Source organism: Erpetoichthys calabaricus, chromosome 13, assembly GCF_900747795.2.
Source record: "Erpetoichthys calabaricus chromosome 13, fErpCal1.3, whole genome shotgun sequence".
In the NCBI taxonomy this organism is placed as follows: domain Eukaryota; kingdom Metazoa; phylum Chordata; class Cladistia; order Polypteriformes; family Polypteridae; genus Erpetoichthys; species Erpetoichthys calabaricus.
The window spans coordinates 102,144,036-102,161,622 of NC_041406.2; the positions used below are offsets into that span (position 1 = coordinate 102,144,036).

General features: G+C 39.4%; 1 protein-coding gene across 1 annotated transcript in view; it reads left to right on the plus strand.

The window, feature by feature from the left end:
- LOC114642217 (IQ motif and ankyrin repeat domain-containing protein 1) overlaps positions 1 to 17,587 on the plus strand; it is a 74,689-nt gene that overhangs the window by 33,530 nt on the left and 23,572 nt on the right. The window contains exons 5-8 of the mRNA XM_051935951.1: positions 1,837 to 2,001; positions 8,217 to 8,408; positions 11,448 to 11,573; positions 15,806 to 15,945. Coding sequence (XP_051791911.1) covers positions 1,837 to 2,001; positions 8,217 to 8,408; positions 11,448 to 11,573; positions 15,806 to 15,945 — 623 coding nt within the window. The remainder of the gene's footprint in view (positions 1 to 1,836; positions 2,002 to 8,216; positions 8,409 to 11,447; positions 11,574 to 15,805; positions 15,946 to 17,587) is intronic.

Here is a 17,587-nt window from a genome sequence, read left to right on the forward strand (position 1 = left end):
CAACACCAGTCAGGATGCCAGTCCATCCACTTCTGCACTTACAATATATTTTTCTTTTTTGTATTGATTTAGTTTTGAAGACACAGGCTCAAACAGAATGTGTCTGTTGTTTGTCACATCAGCCCTGTTCTATACAAGAGACATACAGTGCCCACCATAATGTTTGAGACACATTTTTCCTTGATTTCCTCCTCTACTCCACAGTTTAAAATTACAAATCAAACAATTCAGACATTGTGATTAAAGTGCCCATCGCAGACTTTTCATTTAATGATATTTGCATACATTTCGGTCACAGCATGTAGAAATGACATCACTTTTTCTACATGCCCCCCCCCCCCCCCATTTCTGTGCACCATAATGTTTGGGACGCAGCAATGGCAGGTCTATTAAAGCAGACATATTTAAGACTTTGTCGGATATCCCTTGCAATCAGTAAGTACTTGAAGTCTGCAATTCATGGACATCACCAGGTGCTGAGTATCCTTCTTGCTTTGGTGGCTTGTCCCCGTAAATTTTCTCTTCATCATATGGAAGGCCAGCTCAATTGGATTTAAATCAGGCAACTAGCTTGGTCATTCAAGAATTTTCCATTTATCTCGCTTTGAAAAACTCCTGCGTTGCCTTAGCAGTATGTTTGGGATCATCATCTTGTTGTAGGATGAGGTATTTACTGGAACTTGAGATGTTTCGGTACACCATCATCAATGAAGTGAAGTGTGCCATTACCTGTGGCAGCCATACATGCCCAAGCCAGAACAACCCCCCACCATGTTTACCAGATGAGGTGGTCTGCTTTGGACCTTGGGCGGTTCCTTCTTGTCTTCACACTTTGCCCTTACCATCACTCTGATGCAAGTTCATCTTTGTCTTGTCTGTTCACAAGACCTTTTCCCAAAATTCTGCAGTCTCTTTGAAGTTCTTTTTCACAAATTATAATCTGACCACCCTGTTCTTGTGGCTAACTCAAGGTTTTCATGTTGCAGAGTGGCCTCCATATTTCTGTTCATGAAGTCTTCTGCTGATAGTTGATTCTGACACATCCACATCTGCCTCCTGAAGACTGTGCATGATCTGTCAGACAGGCATTTGGAGATTTCTCTTTACCATAGTGAACATTCTTCTGTCATCAGTAGTGGAGGACTTTCTTGGCCTACCAGTCCCCTAATAATACAATAATAATAATAATAATACATTTTTTATATAGTGCCCTTCCCAGGCTCAAGTCCCTTTGTGATTACTGAGCTCACCAATGTATTCTTTCTTCTTAATAATATTCCAGGCAGTTGAAATAAGTAATCCTAAGTTTGTACCGATGTCTCTAATGGTTTAATTCTTGTTTTTCAGCTTTATAATGGCTTCTGTAACTTTAATTGGCACACTTCTTGTCCTCATGTTTAAAAATTGACAACTGTGGACTCCAAAGGGTAGAAGCAAGCCTGGGTATCTTATGAAGCAATGAAACACACCTGAGTCACACACCTGTGACGCCAATTGTCCCCAACATTATGGTACCCTGAAATGGGGGGACCATGTAGAAAAAGTGTTGTCATTTCTACATGGTGAGACCGAAATATATGCAGAAACCCTTAAAGTCTACAATGTGTACTTTTAATGATGCTTGAATTGTTTGATTTGTAATTTTAAACTGTGCAGTGAGGGGTTAATCAAGGGAAGGGCAATGTGACTCCTTCATGACTTTTAGATTTGAAACCCACACTCAGTTTTAAAGTAAGAATCTCAAGCCAGATCTTCACCCATCATGTTCAAATTTTAAAAAAAAAAACTAATTTGAATCTGATACTTGTTTACTGACAAAGACTGTGTTTCTTAAAGGCCTTTGTTGAGATGGTGCGTAGAGAGCAGCAGCTGGCTGAACAAGAACGACGAAAACTGGAAGAAGAGAGAAAAAAGAAATTAGAAGAAGAAAAGAGAAATAAACGATTTTTGGACGCTGCCTTTGAAGGTGAAGTTGGAGAGATCTTGGCCATCCTGAAAGAAGTAAGATTTAATTAGGAATCCTCGTTGCTAGAGTAGGCATGTATTTTATGTAGTCTGTTGCTTTTCTTTCTAATAGGATTACTAAAATACTTTAAACCAGGGGTCCCCAACTCCAGTCCTGGAGGGCACCAGTGGCTGCAGGTTTTCATTCTAACCCTTTTTCTTAATTAGTGACCTATTGTGAATTTCCCATTGGGATTAATAAAGTATCTATCTATCTATCTATCTATCTATCTATCTATCTATCTATCTATCTATCTATCTATCTATCTATCTATCTATCTATCTTTGCTGCTAATTAACTTTTTCTGCATTCTTTTTAATTGACTTGCTCTTGAAGACGCGGACCCCTTAATTGTTTAATTTTCCTTAATTAGCAGGCAAACAATAATGAGACACAAAATGAGCCAAAACATGACCAGCAAACTGTGACCATCATACAACATCTGAAAATAAAGAAAGGTGAAGGTCTCAGGAATGCTGATTTGCTTGGGTCCACAAAACATTTTAACACTGCTCTTAGAAAAGAGAAAGTCAACAGTTTCGGAAATGTCTGCTATAATTTACCACATGCAATACAATATGTAGTGAAATGCTTAGTTGATAAACTCCAAGACTGTGAATTCAAGAGGAATAAAAAGGAAGATGACAATAATGCATGACTTTATAAATACCAATAAAAATCATTATGTTAAAGGTGTGTGATATTATACATTATAGTAGAATTATAAAATATGTAATTAATAATATAACTAAATAAATATTTAATATAACCTATAACTTATTGTGAGACTGGAAAATGTAGACACTTTGTTCATTTAACATGCGCTTAGACTGTGGGCAGAAGCTCCTCCTCAGTCTCTCTCTGAACTAGTCTTCAGGCAGGGCTACCATTTTCTGATTGCAGAACAGAGAAAAGACCATTTTTAGGATGGTTGGCATCATTGATAATTTTTTTTGCCCTGGTCCGACATCAGATGACCTGAGAGTTAGGAAGTGCACACCCTGTGATGTGCTCAGCTGATTGCACCATTATCAGCTACATGCTGTTCCCAAACCAGGCAGTAATATTTGCTGTCAGAATACTTTGATGGTGGCTCCTATCACCGATGACACAGGTAGTCCAGCATCCCCACTAGAATGAATGGTCCCTTGCCTGGTTGGGAAACCCATATGGATGGACATGGATGGATGAACATCCTGACCAAGTTGGTTGCTGGGATCTTTCCCAGCTGGGGAGGCCTTAATAACAGAAGGACGAGGGGGGCTGTCTCCCTATATGCTAACTGGCAGAATCCCTCTTGTGTGTAGGGGAGCTGCAGGGGAGGGCTATCACTGGTTTGGGGGGCTTCAGTCTGACCTGGAAGTACTTTTGTTGATTGCATAAAAATGTGAGGCAACTAAAGCATTTTTTAACACAATCCCTTCATTTCAGGGGCTCAAAAGTAATTGGACAAATTAAAGAACTGGAAATAAAATGTTCATTTCTAATACTTGGTTGAAAACCCTTTGCTGGCAATGACAGCTTGAAGTCTTGAACTCATGGACATCACCAGATGCTGGGTTTCCTCCTTTTTAATGCTCTGCCAGGCCTTTACTGCAGCAGCTTTCAGTTGCTGTTTGTTTGTGGGCCTTTCTGTCTGAAGTTTAGTCTTCAACAAGTGAAATACATGCTCAATTGGGTTAAGATCAGGTAATTGACTTGGCCATTCAATAATTTTCCACTTCTTTGCTTTAATAAACTCCTGGGTTGCTTTGGCTATATGTCTTGGGTCATTGTCCATCTGTATCATGAAACGCCGCCCAATCAATTTGACTGCATTTAGCTGGATTTGAGCAGACAGTATGTCTCTGAACACCTCAGAATTCATTCGGCTGCTTCTGTCCTGTGTCACATCATCAATAAACACTAGTGTCCCAGTGCCACTGGCAGCCATGCACGCCCAAGCCATCACACTGCCTCCACCGTGTTTTACAGATGATGTGGCATGCTTTGGATAATGAGCTGTTCCACGCCTTCTCCATACTTTTTTCTTGCCATCATTCTGGTAGAGGTTGATCTTGGTTTCATCTGTCGAAAGAATGTTTTTCCAGAACTGTGCTGTCTTTTTTAGATGTTCTTTAGCAAAGTCCAATCTAGCCTTTCTATTCTTGAGGCTTATGAGTGGCTTGCACCTTGCAGTGCACCCTCTGTATTTACTTTCATGCAGTCTTCTCTTTATGGTAGACTTGGATATCGATACTCCTACCCCCTGGAGAGTGTTGTTCACTTGGTTGGCTGTTGTGAAGGGGTGAAGGGGTTTCTCTTCACCATGGAAATGATTCTGCGGATGGGTTTTTTCTGTTTTCGTAGCTTAAGGATGGCTTCTTTCACCTACATGGAGAGCTCCTTTGACCGCATGTTGTCTGTTCACAGCAAAATCTTCCACATGCAAGCACCACACCTCAAATCAACTCCAGGCCTTTTATCTGCTTAATTGATAATGACATAACGATGGACTTGCCCACATCTGCCCATGAAATAGCCTTTGAGTCAACTGTCCAATTACTTTTGAGCCCCTGAAATGAAGGGATTGTGTTAAAAATGCTTTAGTTGCCTCACATTTTTTGCAATCGTTTTGTTCACCCCACTAAATTAAAGCTGAAAGTCTGCACTTCAACTGCATCTGAGTTGTTTCATTTAAAATTCATTGTGGTAATGTACAGAACGAAAATTAGAAAAAAGTTGTCTCTGTCCAAATATTTATGGACCGAACTGTATCTCACCTTAATCTTGGAGTTGCAGTAGGATGATGGTGGACAACGCTTGCTTGGAGGTGAGTGGAGAAGGATAAAAGAAAAGAAAAAAAGGATAACGACTGTGACTGATTGTGCTAACTGGCAAAAGAGCCTGTGAAAAGGTACTTCATTAAAAAAATACTATATTTGCACCCAGGACTGTGCTGGTCTAGTTATGTCTGGGCTTTTGGGGCTCTGTAACTCCCCCCATCCCCCATCCCCACTCCCCCCAACCTCAGGACTACAATGTGTAGGACTTCTTTAAGAATTGGTTGGGCTGCCTGAAAACTTTGAGGTGTCTGAGTTAGTGAAGACATTGTTGTGACCAGGTCAGGCCCTCTGTGATGTGGACACCCAAGTATCTGAAACTGTCCACCCTCTCCATCCAAGTGTTATTAATTCTAAGGAGTTTTGCCTCTACTGTATTCTCCAAATGTCCACAGTCAACTTCTTTGTTGTGCTGACATTCAGAAGAATACTGTTGTCCTCACACTAGTGTATTGACAGACTCTCCACTTGTGGGGTAAATTACCTGCAGTGGTCTACGTGTGTGTGTGTGTGTGTCCGTGTCCATCTCTTCTGTCACAGTGCTCATTACAATGTACTAATTAATCATTACTCTTCAGTTAACTTATGCTACTGAGCTCCTGAATAGGCTGAACTGATAACAGTAATCTTACCCTTTGATTTTATATTACCTTTCAATTTTCTCTCAGCATTCAAATCTACTGTTCAGTTTCCTTTGTTCTCACCCTGTCTTTCCATATTTATTTTATTGTCAAACACATGAGTAGAAGTAGGACACTACAACCACAGACATTTAAAGTGCATGAGCTAAAGGAAATTGGGGCAGATTTTTAGGAAGAAATCCCGTGGGTGGAGCCTTTTTAGTGGCAGATTTTGCCGCTATTAACTACAAACTTTTTAACCAGTTGTCCCCAGATATGTATTCTCATTCAAGAATCATGTTTGGCCCTGTGAAACTACATAAATCGAAACCCAACAATAAACTGTCTGTCAATTAATTGTTAAACTATAACCAGTTGGCACCAGAGGAAGGGAAAACAAAAGCTCCCGTCAGCAGAGAAAATAAGCCTCTGGGGGTTTCATGGTCAATTGTCAGAGAAAGAAATCAAAGACAAAATTAGACACAGTCTCTGTTCTGGAGACCTCAGCCAACTACCCTTCCACTCCTTTCTGGGCATTCTGTAGTAAAGTCTGCGCTGGGCATTCCAATCTGATGAAAGACCTTTTCCATCTGATGATTCCTAAGGTTCCCTTTTCATGGGCAGGAGAGTAGCTTGACAATAGAGCAACGGCACAACAGCATACCGAGAAGAGCAACATAAAAGAAGAAAGTTAGTAATAGTTTATAAATATTGTATTACTTAAATTTTTTGTACAAATGACTAACAAACAGAAATGCATTATGCAGAGCTAATTAGAAGCTCTATTCTGGGTATGCCATACTAAAGCAGTGAGTCTTTAACCTGGATTTAACAGCTGAGACTGATGGAGAATCTCTTATATTATTATGCAGATCATTCCACAGCTTTAGTGCCCTGTAACTAAAAGCTTGACCTCTTACTGCTACTTTAATACTCCTTAAAATTTTAAGCAGGCTGACATCTTGAGATCCTAATGTGTTCTCTCATTTTGAGGTAATGGTGAGCTCAGATAAGTAATCATGGTCTTGGCCATTTAAGGCTTTATATTTTAAAAGGGTTTCTATAAACTTAACTAGAGTTATGTGTTTGTACTTTCTAGTTCTTGTAATTATTCTTGCAGCAGCATTTTGAATTCACTGAAAGCCAGCAAACACCACACTGCAGTAGTCAATCCTACTAGAAATAAATGCAAATATTAATCAATCACTATCTGGCATATTGAAAATGTTGCAATTTTGGAACACCTTTAAGATAAAAAAAAAAGTTTTGGATAGTTGTGTTGTGTGCTTTAAATTGCTTGCTATTGTCAAAAATGACACCTAAAATGTACAATGATTCAGTAAAGCTAGTGTGGATTCCAACTCAGTTAAAAGAGAATATTGTTGTGGCCTGAATCAGTCCCTCCCTCAGTAAGTCACATTTCTGTTTTATTTCAATATTAAGAGATAAGTTGTTCTCCTCAATCCACTGCTTTGGTTTGCTGACACAATTAACTAAGGACAGCATCAGAGAGAAGACAGAGAAATGTCATTTGGTCTAAAACACGGGTGTCAGTCTCTGGTCCTGGAGGGCCGCAGTGGCTGCAGGTTTTCATTCTAACCATCTTCTTCATTAGTGGCCATTTTTTTGCTGTCAATTATCTCCTTTTGCCTTTGCTTTAATTAACTTGACTCGGGCCCCTTAGTTGTCTCTTTTTCCTTAATTAGCAGCCAAACAATAATGAGACACAAAACGAGCTGCCACATGACCAGCTCACCTGTGCCCATCACACAATGTCTGAAAATAAAGAAAGGTGATGGTCTTAGTAAGGTTGATCTCTCACATCACCAAAACATTTTGACAGTGATCTTAGAAAAAACAGGAAAATCAACAGTTTTGGAAATATCTGCTGTGGCAGAATGAGAGCAGCAACAAGCAATGGAATTAAATAATGGGTTTAATTAACAGCAAGAATCAGCTGGTTGGTTGGAGTGAAATTGGTTGGCTTGTTTTACATCTCATTTCTGTTTGGCTGCCATTTAATGAAGAAAAGAATCAATTCAGAGGAGTGAATCCTTAAACACAAGGCTATTAAAATGAAGGGAAAAGGAGTTAATTAGCAGTGAAAACTGGTCACTGATTAGGAAAAGGGTTAGAATGAAAACCTGCAGCCACTGCGGCCCTCCAAGACTGGAGTTTGACACCCCTGGTCTAAAAGAAAGATATAATTGGGTGTCATTTGCTTACAAGTAAAAATAAATGTTATGTTTTTCAGTGATAGTTCTCAATGACACCATGTCTAACTTCTAAGTATAATGATTGAGTACTGTCAGCACATTTCTGAATGTGTTGAAATCAAATTGATAAATAACTTCTAAATCAGGCAAGGACAGTGACTGTGAGCCCAGTGAAAATTTCTAGCCTATGTAACAACATAGAGTGGTCACTGGTGTCAACACTGTGCTTAAATCTAACAACAAAATCACTGTGGAATTTCTATCATCAGAAGATATCAGGATGTCATTTACACCACAAGTTAGTGCAATTCCTGTACCGTGGCCAGCCAGGCTGGAATTTCTCAAACCAACTGTGATGTGCAAGGTGAGATTGGAGCTGAGTGGCAACTACTTTCTTCAAGTATTTTAGAAAGAAATGGTAAATTAGAAATGGGCCTGTAATTACTAAGAATATGTGAGCTTACAGTAGCTCTGGCTCTGAGTTTGAGTTCACTCAATGGAATTATTTTACATTTTTTCTCACTTTAACTTTAAAAGCCTTTTTTTTTCTCAGGTCGCAGAGCTGGACCTGAAAAATGGCACCTTATCAGATGACACTCGAATGCTCCAGAGACTCCGTAACCGACTAAATATAATTAATTGTGCTGATGCCAATGGAAACACTCCCCTTTCAGAGGCAGCAGCTGGTGGACACCCGGAAGCCATTACACTCTTGATTGAAAATGGAGCTGACATAAACACCAAGGCAAGTGTGGTCATATTTAGTCAAGCCATTAGATTAACTATCTACATTTTATAATTTTTTTTCTCATTTTCATATTAACTACAACAAATTTACTATTACTTTATTGCCATTCAATGGTGAACATTTTCTTAAAGGGGATTAGAGGTTCAGTCTGGTGTGCATTGGCAAGTTAAGGGATGAGTGACACTCGTCAATTCAATTCAATAAAGGGGTCTAAATTAGCAGGCTTGTGGTTAACATTTGAACTCTGTAGGTGCTGGGCCATAGGCAGCAATTTGTCAGGGTGTAACCCTTGTAACCCTCTCCTTCAGGATGTTAATCTATGATGGTCACCTTGCTAGTCTTCTCCACAGAATGTGACCAGCCTCATTGCTTAAAGTAATATTCCCATTGACTAGATGCCGCTTTCAGTTTTAAATGTGATGTGACGAGTTGAATTAGAAACAACATGTGGCATTCACACCTAGCAGACCCCCATTACTAGTCGGTTAAAGGAAGCTAATACACTGTTCTTATTGGACAACCTGCAAGGACTAACTTCACTCACCTGATCAAATGTGGTCAGATTTATGTTATAGTTTGCCAGGAAAAGAGCAAATTAATGGAGGTGACTGGCAGAAGATACACTTGAAAAACTAGCCAAAATTGTTACAGAGAAACCATCTTATCCATCATCAAAATCAATTTGAAAAACTGAAAAAACCAAAGTTGAAGCCAAAAACAGGTCTAAAAACACTGACAGTAACACTGACTAAAGAGCACAGAAACGCACTACATGCAGGTGGCATGAACTGATTTTATTAACTTTTTACAAGGTTTTGTCATGTTTTGTATGGCTCCATTGTACCCATGGGTTTTTTTTTAGCACAAGGAACCAGAATTTGGTATAATGCCCTAGTACTACAAGATGGCAGGCAAAATCCACCAAAAAATTATCAAGTCATGAAGGAAATAATAATGAAAAATTAAGATCAAAATTGAAATCTATGATTTCAAAAACCTCCAAAACAAATTTCTGATCATAAAAATCAGTTGAGAGAAACACATTAAAAAAATGAACCAAAACCAAATCATAACATTATTAAAAAACACTCTCTTCTGTTCTTTGAGGGCAGAGGTTTTATAACTCCCCTCTCCTTTAGAGCAGGGGTCGCCAAGCCCGGTCCTGGAGAACCACCATGGCTGCAGGTTTTCATTCTAACCCTTTTTTAAATGAGTGCCCTGTTTGTGCTGCTAATTAACTTCTTGTGAATTAATTTTAATTGAATTGCCTTTTTAAGATTTGCTCCCCTGAATTTCTTCATTGTTCCTCTGAAGTGCTTCATTTGTTTCCTAAATGGCACCCAAACAGAAATGAGAATGTGAAGTGAGTGAGCGAACAGAACACCAACTAAGTGAGGCGTCAAACTCCAACCAATTTCACTCCAACCAGCTGCTTATTGAGGTGCAGATTCTTAATTTGTTAATTAATCCCGTTCTTTAATTCTGTGGCTTGTTGCTGCTCTCGTGCTACATTAGCAGACATTTCTGAAATTGTTGATTTTCTCTTTTCTACGAGCACTGTTAAAATGTTTTGGGGACCTCAGTAGATCGACATTCCTGAGACCTTCATCTTTCTTTATTTTCAGATATCGTATGATGGACACCAGTTGTTTTGGCTCATTTTGTATCTCATTCTTGTTTGGCTGCTAATTAAGGAAAAAGAAACAATTAAGTGGTCTGAGTCTTCAAGAGCAAGTCAAATAAAATTAATTCAAAAGAAGTTAATTAGCAGCAAAAACAAGTAACGCATTCAGAAAATGGTTAGAATGAAAACCTGCAGCCACGGTGGTCCTCCAGGACTGGTGTTGGTGACCCCTGCTTTAGAGTTTAGGCCTCAAGTCTGTCTGAAGTTTCATGCTGATTTCTACATGGAGTATTCCTGCATTTTTGTAGTCTGAGACCTAAAATCACAACATCCTCTGTGCTGAAAAGAAAATAATAGTTCACTAAAGGACTGATATTTGAGCACTAAATGAAACAGCAATTTTTTTCCAGGACAATTCCAAGTTCAGTTTCTAAAGTGCTTGAAATGCTTTTTCAATATGTTATGGTAAAGACTGGAAAGGCAAATCATCATGAGTACCTTGTGATGCCATTTGGAGTGGCCAGCGCCCCAGCACTGCTTCATACATTTGTTAGGAATATCTATGATGGTTTTTATTAACAGTAGATATGTTGATCTTTTTATCTTCTTAACAATCATATAAAGCAAGTCTTAACCACTCTATTCAACCTAAATAATATGCACACACAATACATGTAATATATTGAATAAGGCACTGACATTCCAGTAAAAGAAGTAAATTCCCTGTGGTATAATAAATAAAACGTCTGTCAGAACAGTGGTGTACAGTATGCCATAGCGGCAATAGCACTGGCCTGTACTTATAAGCACCATGGAAATAAAAAAGAGTTTGTTTTTGCTGTTATCAGATATGGCTCATATTAACCGTAGCCGTATTTCCCCTCTGTAATATGCGTAGAACAGCCTGCATGAAGTGCTGACGTCAGTGTTTTGCATTTCTAATGTGCAGCTAGTGTGGTAGGGTTGGTTTTAATAATATTATCATATTATACATTGGAAGGGATCCACTTTTTTGTGATCAAGGGGAGCTCAAAGCTCAGAACAGTCATCATGACTTCATACATTCTTGTCTTAACCCATTACTGAGAATCATTGTGGCATTATTTTTAATTCTAAAAAGCTCACACCTGACCCCAAACACACATGCTAACACGACTTTCATCCACTTGCCTTTTTGAGAGTATGTAGTTTCCTCAGAAAATGGTTATTAGGTCACGAATATTGATGCGTTTATTTCATTAAGTTTTATGACTGTAGGACACTTATCTTCGACGTGCTGGTTTTAATATTTAAATATTTCTACAATAATCTAAGCAATGACAATTAAACAATGTTATTTGTACATATACTAAACAAATATTAGATACTGAGGGTGTTTCTTTAATTTTTTGATTTTCTAAAACAAATTTTAGGGTGCTTTTGGAAGAACCCCCTTATACAGAGCTGCATTTGGTGGTCATCTAAGAGCAGTACAAACCCTCCTGCAGTTTGGGGCTGACCCCAGGATCTACGCGAATGATGCCAGCACTCCTGAACAGGTAATACAATTACAAAGCAGTGGGCTTGTGAAACTAATGAAGAGTGCAGCTGAGGAACTGTAGTTACTAGGAACAATTAAAATATTTTTTTTTTCTGCAAAGCTATCAGAAAGCATGCAGAAGCACACAGAAAGGGTGGATTTATTTACATGAAGATTTCATGTGAGGTCATCTTTTCGATTGCATATCCCTTCTAATGTCAGAGTCCGTCCAGTTTTGGGGGATCTGCTGGTAATGGTTACTATGTGAGTTGCTAAAAATGCACTCCATCACTAATGTCTTGGATGACAATGTAATCCCTGGGTTAACAAACATTAAAACCTACAAAATGTTCCTAATTATATATACAGTCATGTGAAAACATAAGTACATCCCAAGGAAATTTTCGACTTTTTCAACATATCTGAACAGGCAAACATTAGATCTTCATGTAAACAGTGGGTGATACAGTATACTTGAACAAATGACACCTACGATTTATGTAGTGTATTCATTCTTATAATCTAAATTAACAAAAATGCTGATGTGTCACATGGAAAAAGTAAGTACACCCCTACATTTATCTCCACTTCAGATCCATAAAATATGAATGAAGTGTTCCAGATTATGAACTACCAGTAACAGTGCATTGCACTATATCATGCAGAGAATACACTTGACTTGAGCATTCCTAGTTTTCATTCTCTTCCTCTGTACGTTTAGCATTCGTTTGCTCAAAGGTTGATTCGCTTGCTACTTCCTGAGCAGCTCTTCTTTTCTCCACTCTAGCGGCCCGCTTCTCTTCTTTCGTCAGCATCTTTTCACATTAAAACTGATTAAGTCAGTGTTTGTGTTGTAATTACTTAGTATGTTTTCTTTAATTTTTCACTTAAGCTGGCACTTAAGTCTTCAATCTGCCTCAAGAATTATTTAAGATATGAAGAGGTAGGGGAAGTGACGGTGAAGGTGGTAGGGAAGAGAACAGCACCCATATGCATGCACTGTACGGCCGCCCTGCTGCCGAGAGTTGATTCTACAGTAAAATAAAATAAAAATAAAAAGAGGAATAAAAATCATCACCTCGAAGCGGACAGTAAATGTCACGTACTAGATGTGTACCAAATCTCAGGTCAATAGTTCAAACCGTTTGCGAGCTACAGGTGATTTAAAATCCTGGACAGACAAACGAACAGCCACGGTAGCGTATTATATAAGAAGACTAGCAAAATACCTGTGCTTCGTAGTGGCGAAGTACTGCCTTAAAAGTTTTATTAAGAAGAAAGGTAAACCTTTTTAAACTGAGGGAAAATATACCAATAATTATTTGTTGAGGATCTGTTTGTATACCATGTTGTCAGTTCGGCCCTCCGGTTGTAATATGACCAAGCTGTGCGCTGAGCTTACTCTTGAGCATGCAACGTACAGTTGGCCATGTGAAAAGCAATCTTGCCTCAAATCAATGCCAACCTTTTGTAGGCTCTGTCCCTGAGACTTATTAATTGTCATTGAGAAGCAGAGCCTTACTGCAAATTGGAGGCGTTTGAATTGAAATGGGAGATCAGGGGGTATAACGGGGATGCGAGAAATAAAAACTCTCTCCCCTGAGCCACAGTAAAAATAGTTGCCTCAATTAGGTTCTTTTGCAGACACGTGACCTGAAGTCTCGTGACGTTACAAAGTTTCGGTGGCTGTAAGTTTCTCAGTAACATTATTGGTGCCCCAATAATGTCATTATTGTCATGTAGTCATGTCATTTCTTGGTGTCAGGATAGCTCTCTCCCTCAACCATGACACGTCGTTTTCGTGGAGATTTCGTAGATTGGGGTAAACATTTTGAAGAAGGCTTTGTAAGAGGCATTGGCGGTTGTCCAAAGGTGTAAAATATTTGGCCATTTCGGTACACTTGAAAGCAGCAACCGAAAAATTCAGCGGCAGCCATCAACTCACATGCAGACCCATAGGTGAAGGGCTTAAGCATTTCACTCTTCTAGTGCTCCTGTGTAGTATAGTTATCTCCTGTACCGTCATCAGACCACACCTTGAACCTGTCCCAGTCATTCAATACATAAGATACAATGTTCTTCCGGATATCAAGAGTGAGCCTGATATGGCCGTGCAATATATAACACAGAGAATGGAAAAGGCAGGCGCCATCTTCGGGCATGGAAACCACTCGGTAAGTGACAGTTCTTTGATCGATGGTGATCACCTCGATAGACATGTTAATGGGGGTACGGTTAGAACGATAAAGGAAATGGGTACCTGAACAATGTAAACTAAGTCTAAAATACCTACACAATAACTATAATCGTAATAAACGAACAATAAAACAGCGGAGAAGCTGTGGATTAAATAAAAAGGCTGTAGTTATCAGCAGGGAGACGTGAATACCGTGGCGAAGCAAGGAAGTGAATGAAGAGACCGGAGCGATGGACGGCCTTATATAGGCAGGCAGCCAACTACGTGGGAGGCGTGGGGATGGGGCACCCAACGCCACCTCACACAGCGACCGAGCTACAGGCTATGGACGTATATATGTACGTAAGTAGGATTCAGTTAGTGTTGGGAACCCGCGTACCAAATTTCTTGAAGATTGGCCCATACGTAACAAAGACCATTGGAAAGTTCAATATGGCGGCTGACAGTGGCGTCATACCACTGAAATAAGTATGTACATCGGTTTCGGTTAGCGCAGGGAAGCCGCCTACCAAATTTCGTGAAGATGGGGCCATAAATAAGAAAGTTTAACATGGTGGATGTTGTCGACCGTTATGACCGTTACGTGTAGAATTTTGAAATGAAACCTGCTTAACTTTTGTAAGTAACCTGTAAGGAATGAGACTGATAAATTTCAGCCTTCTACCTACATGGGAAGTTGGAGAATTAGTGATGAGTGAGTCAGTGAGGGCTTTGCCTTTTATTAGTATAGATAAGTTGCAAAGCACAGTCATTTCCGAAAATGCCAACTAGAGGGGAGAAAACCATCAAATACTGGAAAGTAACAAGAGAGCAAATGTAGAAACTTTATAAATAAAAATATTTGTTATACAAAGAGGTCTTCATAGCAAAATGCTCTACCGTGCAATAAATGCATAGCAGGAACTTGTCTGAATTAGGCCACCAGAAAGCCAGCAAATCGAAAAACACAAATACAAAGACAATAGTTCAAAGTCCAGTTAAATACACAAAACCACAATAAATTGCTATCATTCACCGAAACCACCAACATCATCACATTCAATGAACCACAAGGGACTGTGGGTTTTCCTCAAGGGCAATCCCCTTGACGGTAACAAGTAGGTGGCCCCACCTCTTGGGCAACTACCCAAAAAGCACATGGAATTAAAAAAGATGCTCTGTCATAAAGAAATGAAATGAACAACAATGTTAATGTAAAAAATGAACATAACAGGCATCAGGGCCATTCCTGGGCTTAGGCTCTCCATGCAAATGCCCTCTAGTGGTCAGGATGCATTACTGCAGCCCTAGAGGTTCCTGTCTTTATTTTTTTTAGAAAAGTTTATCCGAACTGGAGCACAAAGAAATGTTTATGTTGTGTGCCTCAGCAGCTCCTGCACCGTCTGCACTATGCACAGCCCTAGTTTCATATACTAGTGCAGGCAGCATGCCAGGCATCTCATGCAACACACAGCCTTCTCACAACCTGTACACCTCTCAGCATGGGTGACAGTGAGGCAGGGCCGCTTCAACTTCGGCAGTTAGCTGCTGCCAGAACCAGGAGTCAGAACTCATCTCCGGGTCTTCCCACGTGACACACCGCCTGCCAGATGGACACACATTGAGTTTGCTTGATGTGGAGAAAAAAATTAATTGAAATGATTTATTTATTTCTTGTATTAGGAAGTTGTTAATTTTCGCATACCCCTTGGGGTCAGAGCACATGGTCAGCCATTGTACAGTACCCCTTGAGCAATTGCAGGTTTAGGGCTTTGCTCAAGAGCCCAGCAGAGTAGGATCTCATTTGACAGTAACTGAGATTTGAACTGACAACCTTCTGGATACCAGCGCAGATCCTTAGCCTCTGATTTAGCACAAGACCTCAACATAGCAGAATGTGAAAAAGTCAAAGGGTCTGAATAATTTGTAAATTCACTGTAAATAAACATAATGTTAACATTTTATAAGACTTAATAAATAAAACATACAAGAATGAGATCTATGACAACAGAAACTGCCAAATCATAACACCAATGTATTTCTTTAGATGAACATCTCTGTAATATTTTTTTCAGGTTTCATCATTTGACAGTGTGGTTAAAACTTTGCGGGATTGGGACATAAGTATTACGGAATCAATGCTGGAAAAGATGGAAGCAGAGAAGCAAAGAAGAGAGGCTGAAGAACGGAAACAGAAGAAGGCTGCAACAGACCGGTAAGATGGGATCTACTGTAACTACACAACTAGAAACTGCACAGCCAGTCAGTCGACATTTCTAAAAGAGCAGGTACTGTCAAAGAGCCTAAAGACTTTAAAAGAGTGCAGTAGGGAATGCCTGCTCATGTGTTAGAGGTTTCTCAAGACTGGATTTGGGTCACGGAGATTTGTGATTCACAGTAGTACATAATTGGAAAGGTTCACACTCGGGTTACTTGTGATGGGTCTCCACAGGCAGTTTAAGCAAATGTCACTGATCTGCTACAAGCTGCGTCGCTGATGCTTCTAGGGGGATAAACACCCCAGGGATGTGGAATGACGGTGGTTCTGGGTCCCGACAACATAAAACAGCAAAATTGGGTTGCAAGAAAAAAAAAGTTAAAGAACCACTTCATTAGAGGGTAGCTCAAGGTTCTTTTATTTTATTATATTCTTGACATTTGAATTCACATACCAGCTCAATACTAAACCAGTAACATCACCAGTCCACTCTTCTTTGGCTGTTTATATAAAAATGGATGCATCATTTCATGCCATGATTTTTTAAAATGTTCCCACAAAAAAAGAATACTTTCCCAGACATATATTCATACTGTCACTTTGGTTGTGTACAGATCACAATAAATAAAATAAAATAAAAAGCAATTGCAAATTCTTAACACTTATGATGGTCACGGTGCCTGCAGGTTTTTGACTAGCCCACCTGATAGCCAAAAATGGTTTGTGAAGCCCCCCCCCCCCCCCCCTTAATTTTGTGCCTTATACTTTGTGATTTTTGTTTTGGTCTTGTAACAAAATATTTTATAATAACAATCACTTACATTTACAGACATGGACAAATTTGTTGGTTCCCTTACAGTTCATTGAAAAAGTGTTGTATGCCTGATGAAAAGTGCTTCAATGAAAAGCAATTGTCTCTGATATTCCTGCATGCCATTGATATGTCATCAAGTAAAGCAAAGCAAGTGTGAAAAGAGATCAAGTTATGCATATTCTACAACAATATTCTCGAATGACCTGGACACATTTCTTGGTACCCCTAGAAAAGATCATAAATATTTGGATTTGAGTGATTTTTCAAACTAGCTGTTTTCTTGAATTCATATCACAAATGTCTGCAATCGTGAAGTCAGTCATTCAGCTTATTTGAATGGAGAGAAGATGTCACTCTGCTGTTTGGTATCATGGTGTGTCCCACACTGAACATGGACCAGAGAAAACAAAGGAAAGTTGTCTGAGGAGATCAGAAAGAAGATTACAGACAAGCATGTTAATGACAAAGGCTAATAGACTATCTCCAAGCAGCTTGATGTTTCTGTGACATCATTTGCAAATAATATTAAGAAGTCTAAAGTCCATGGGATTATAGCCAACCTCCCTGGATGCAGCCGCAAGAGGAAAATCGACCCCAGAATGGGCAGAAGGATAGTTAGAATATGCCATAGGTGGTACTTGGTGTTGGGGTAATTTAAAATAGATAATCACGTCCCAATAAAGTGCAGGCTCCAATTAGGCACGGGTGTGCATGAGTGTGTTTCACTCCGTGATTAATTGAGGTGCTGGCTGATCACACCGTATACATGTGCAGAGGTGGGCAAATCAGTCAGGTGCCTTAATGGTGCTGTGGAAGAAATGGTTC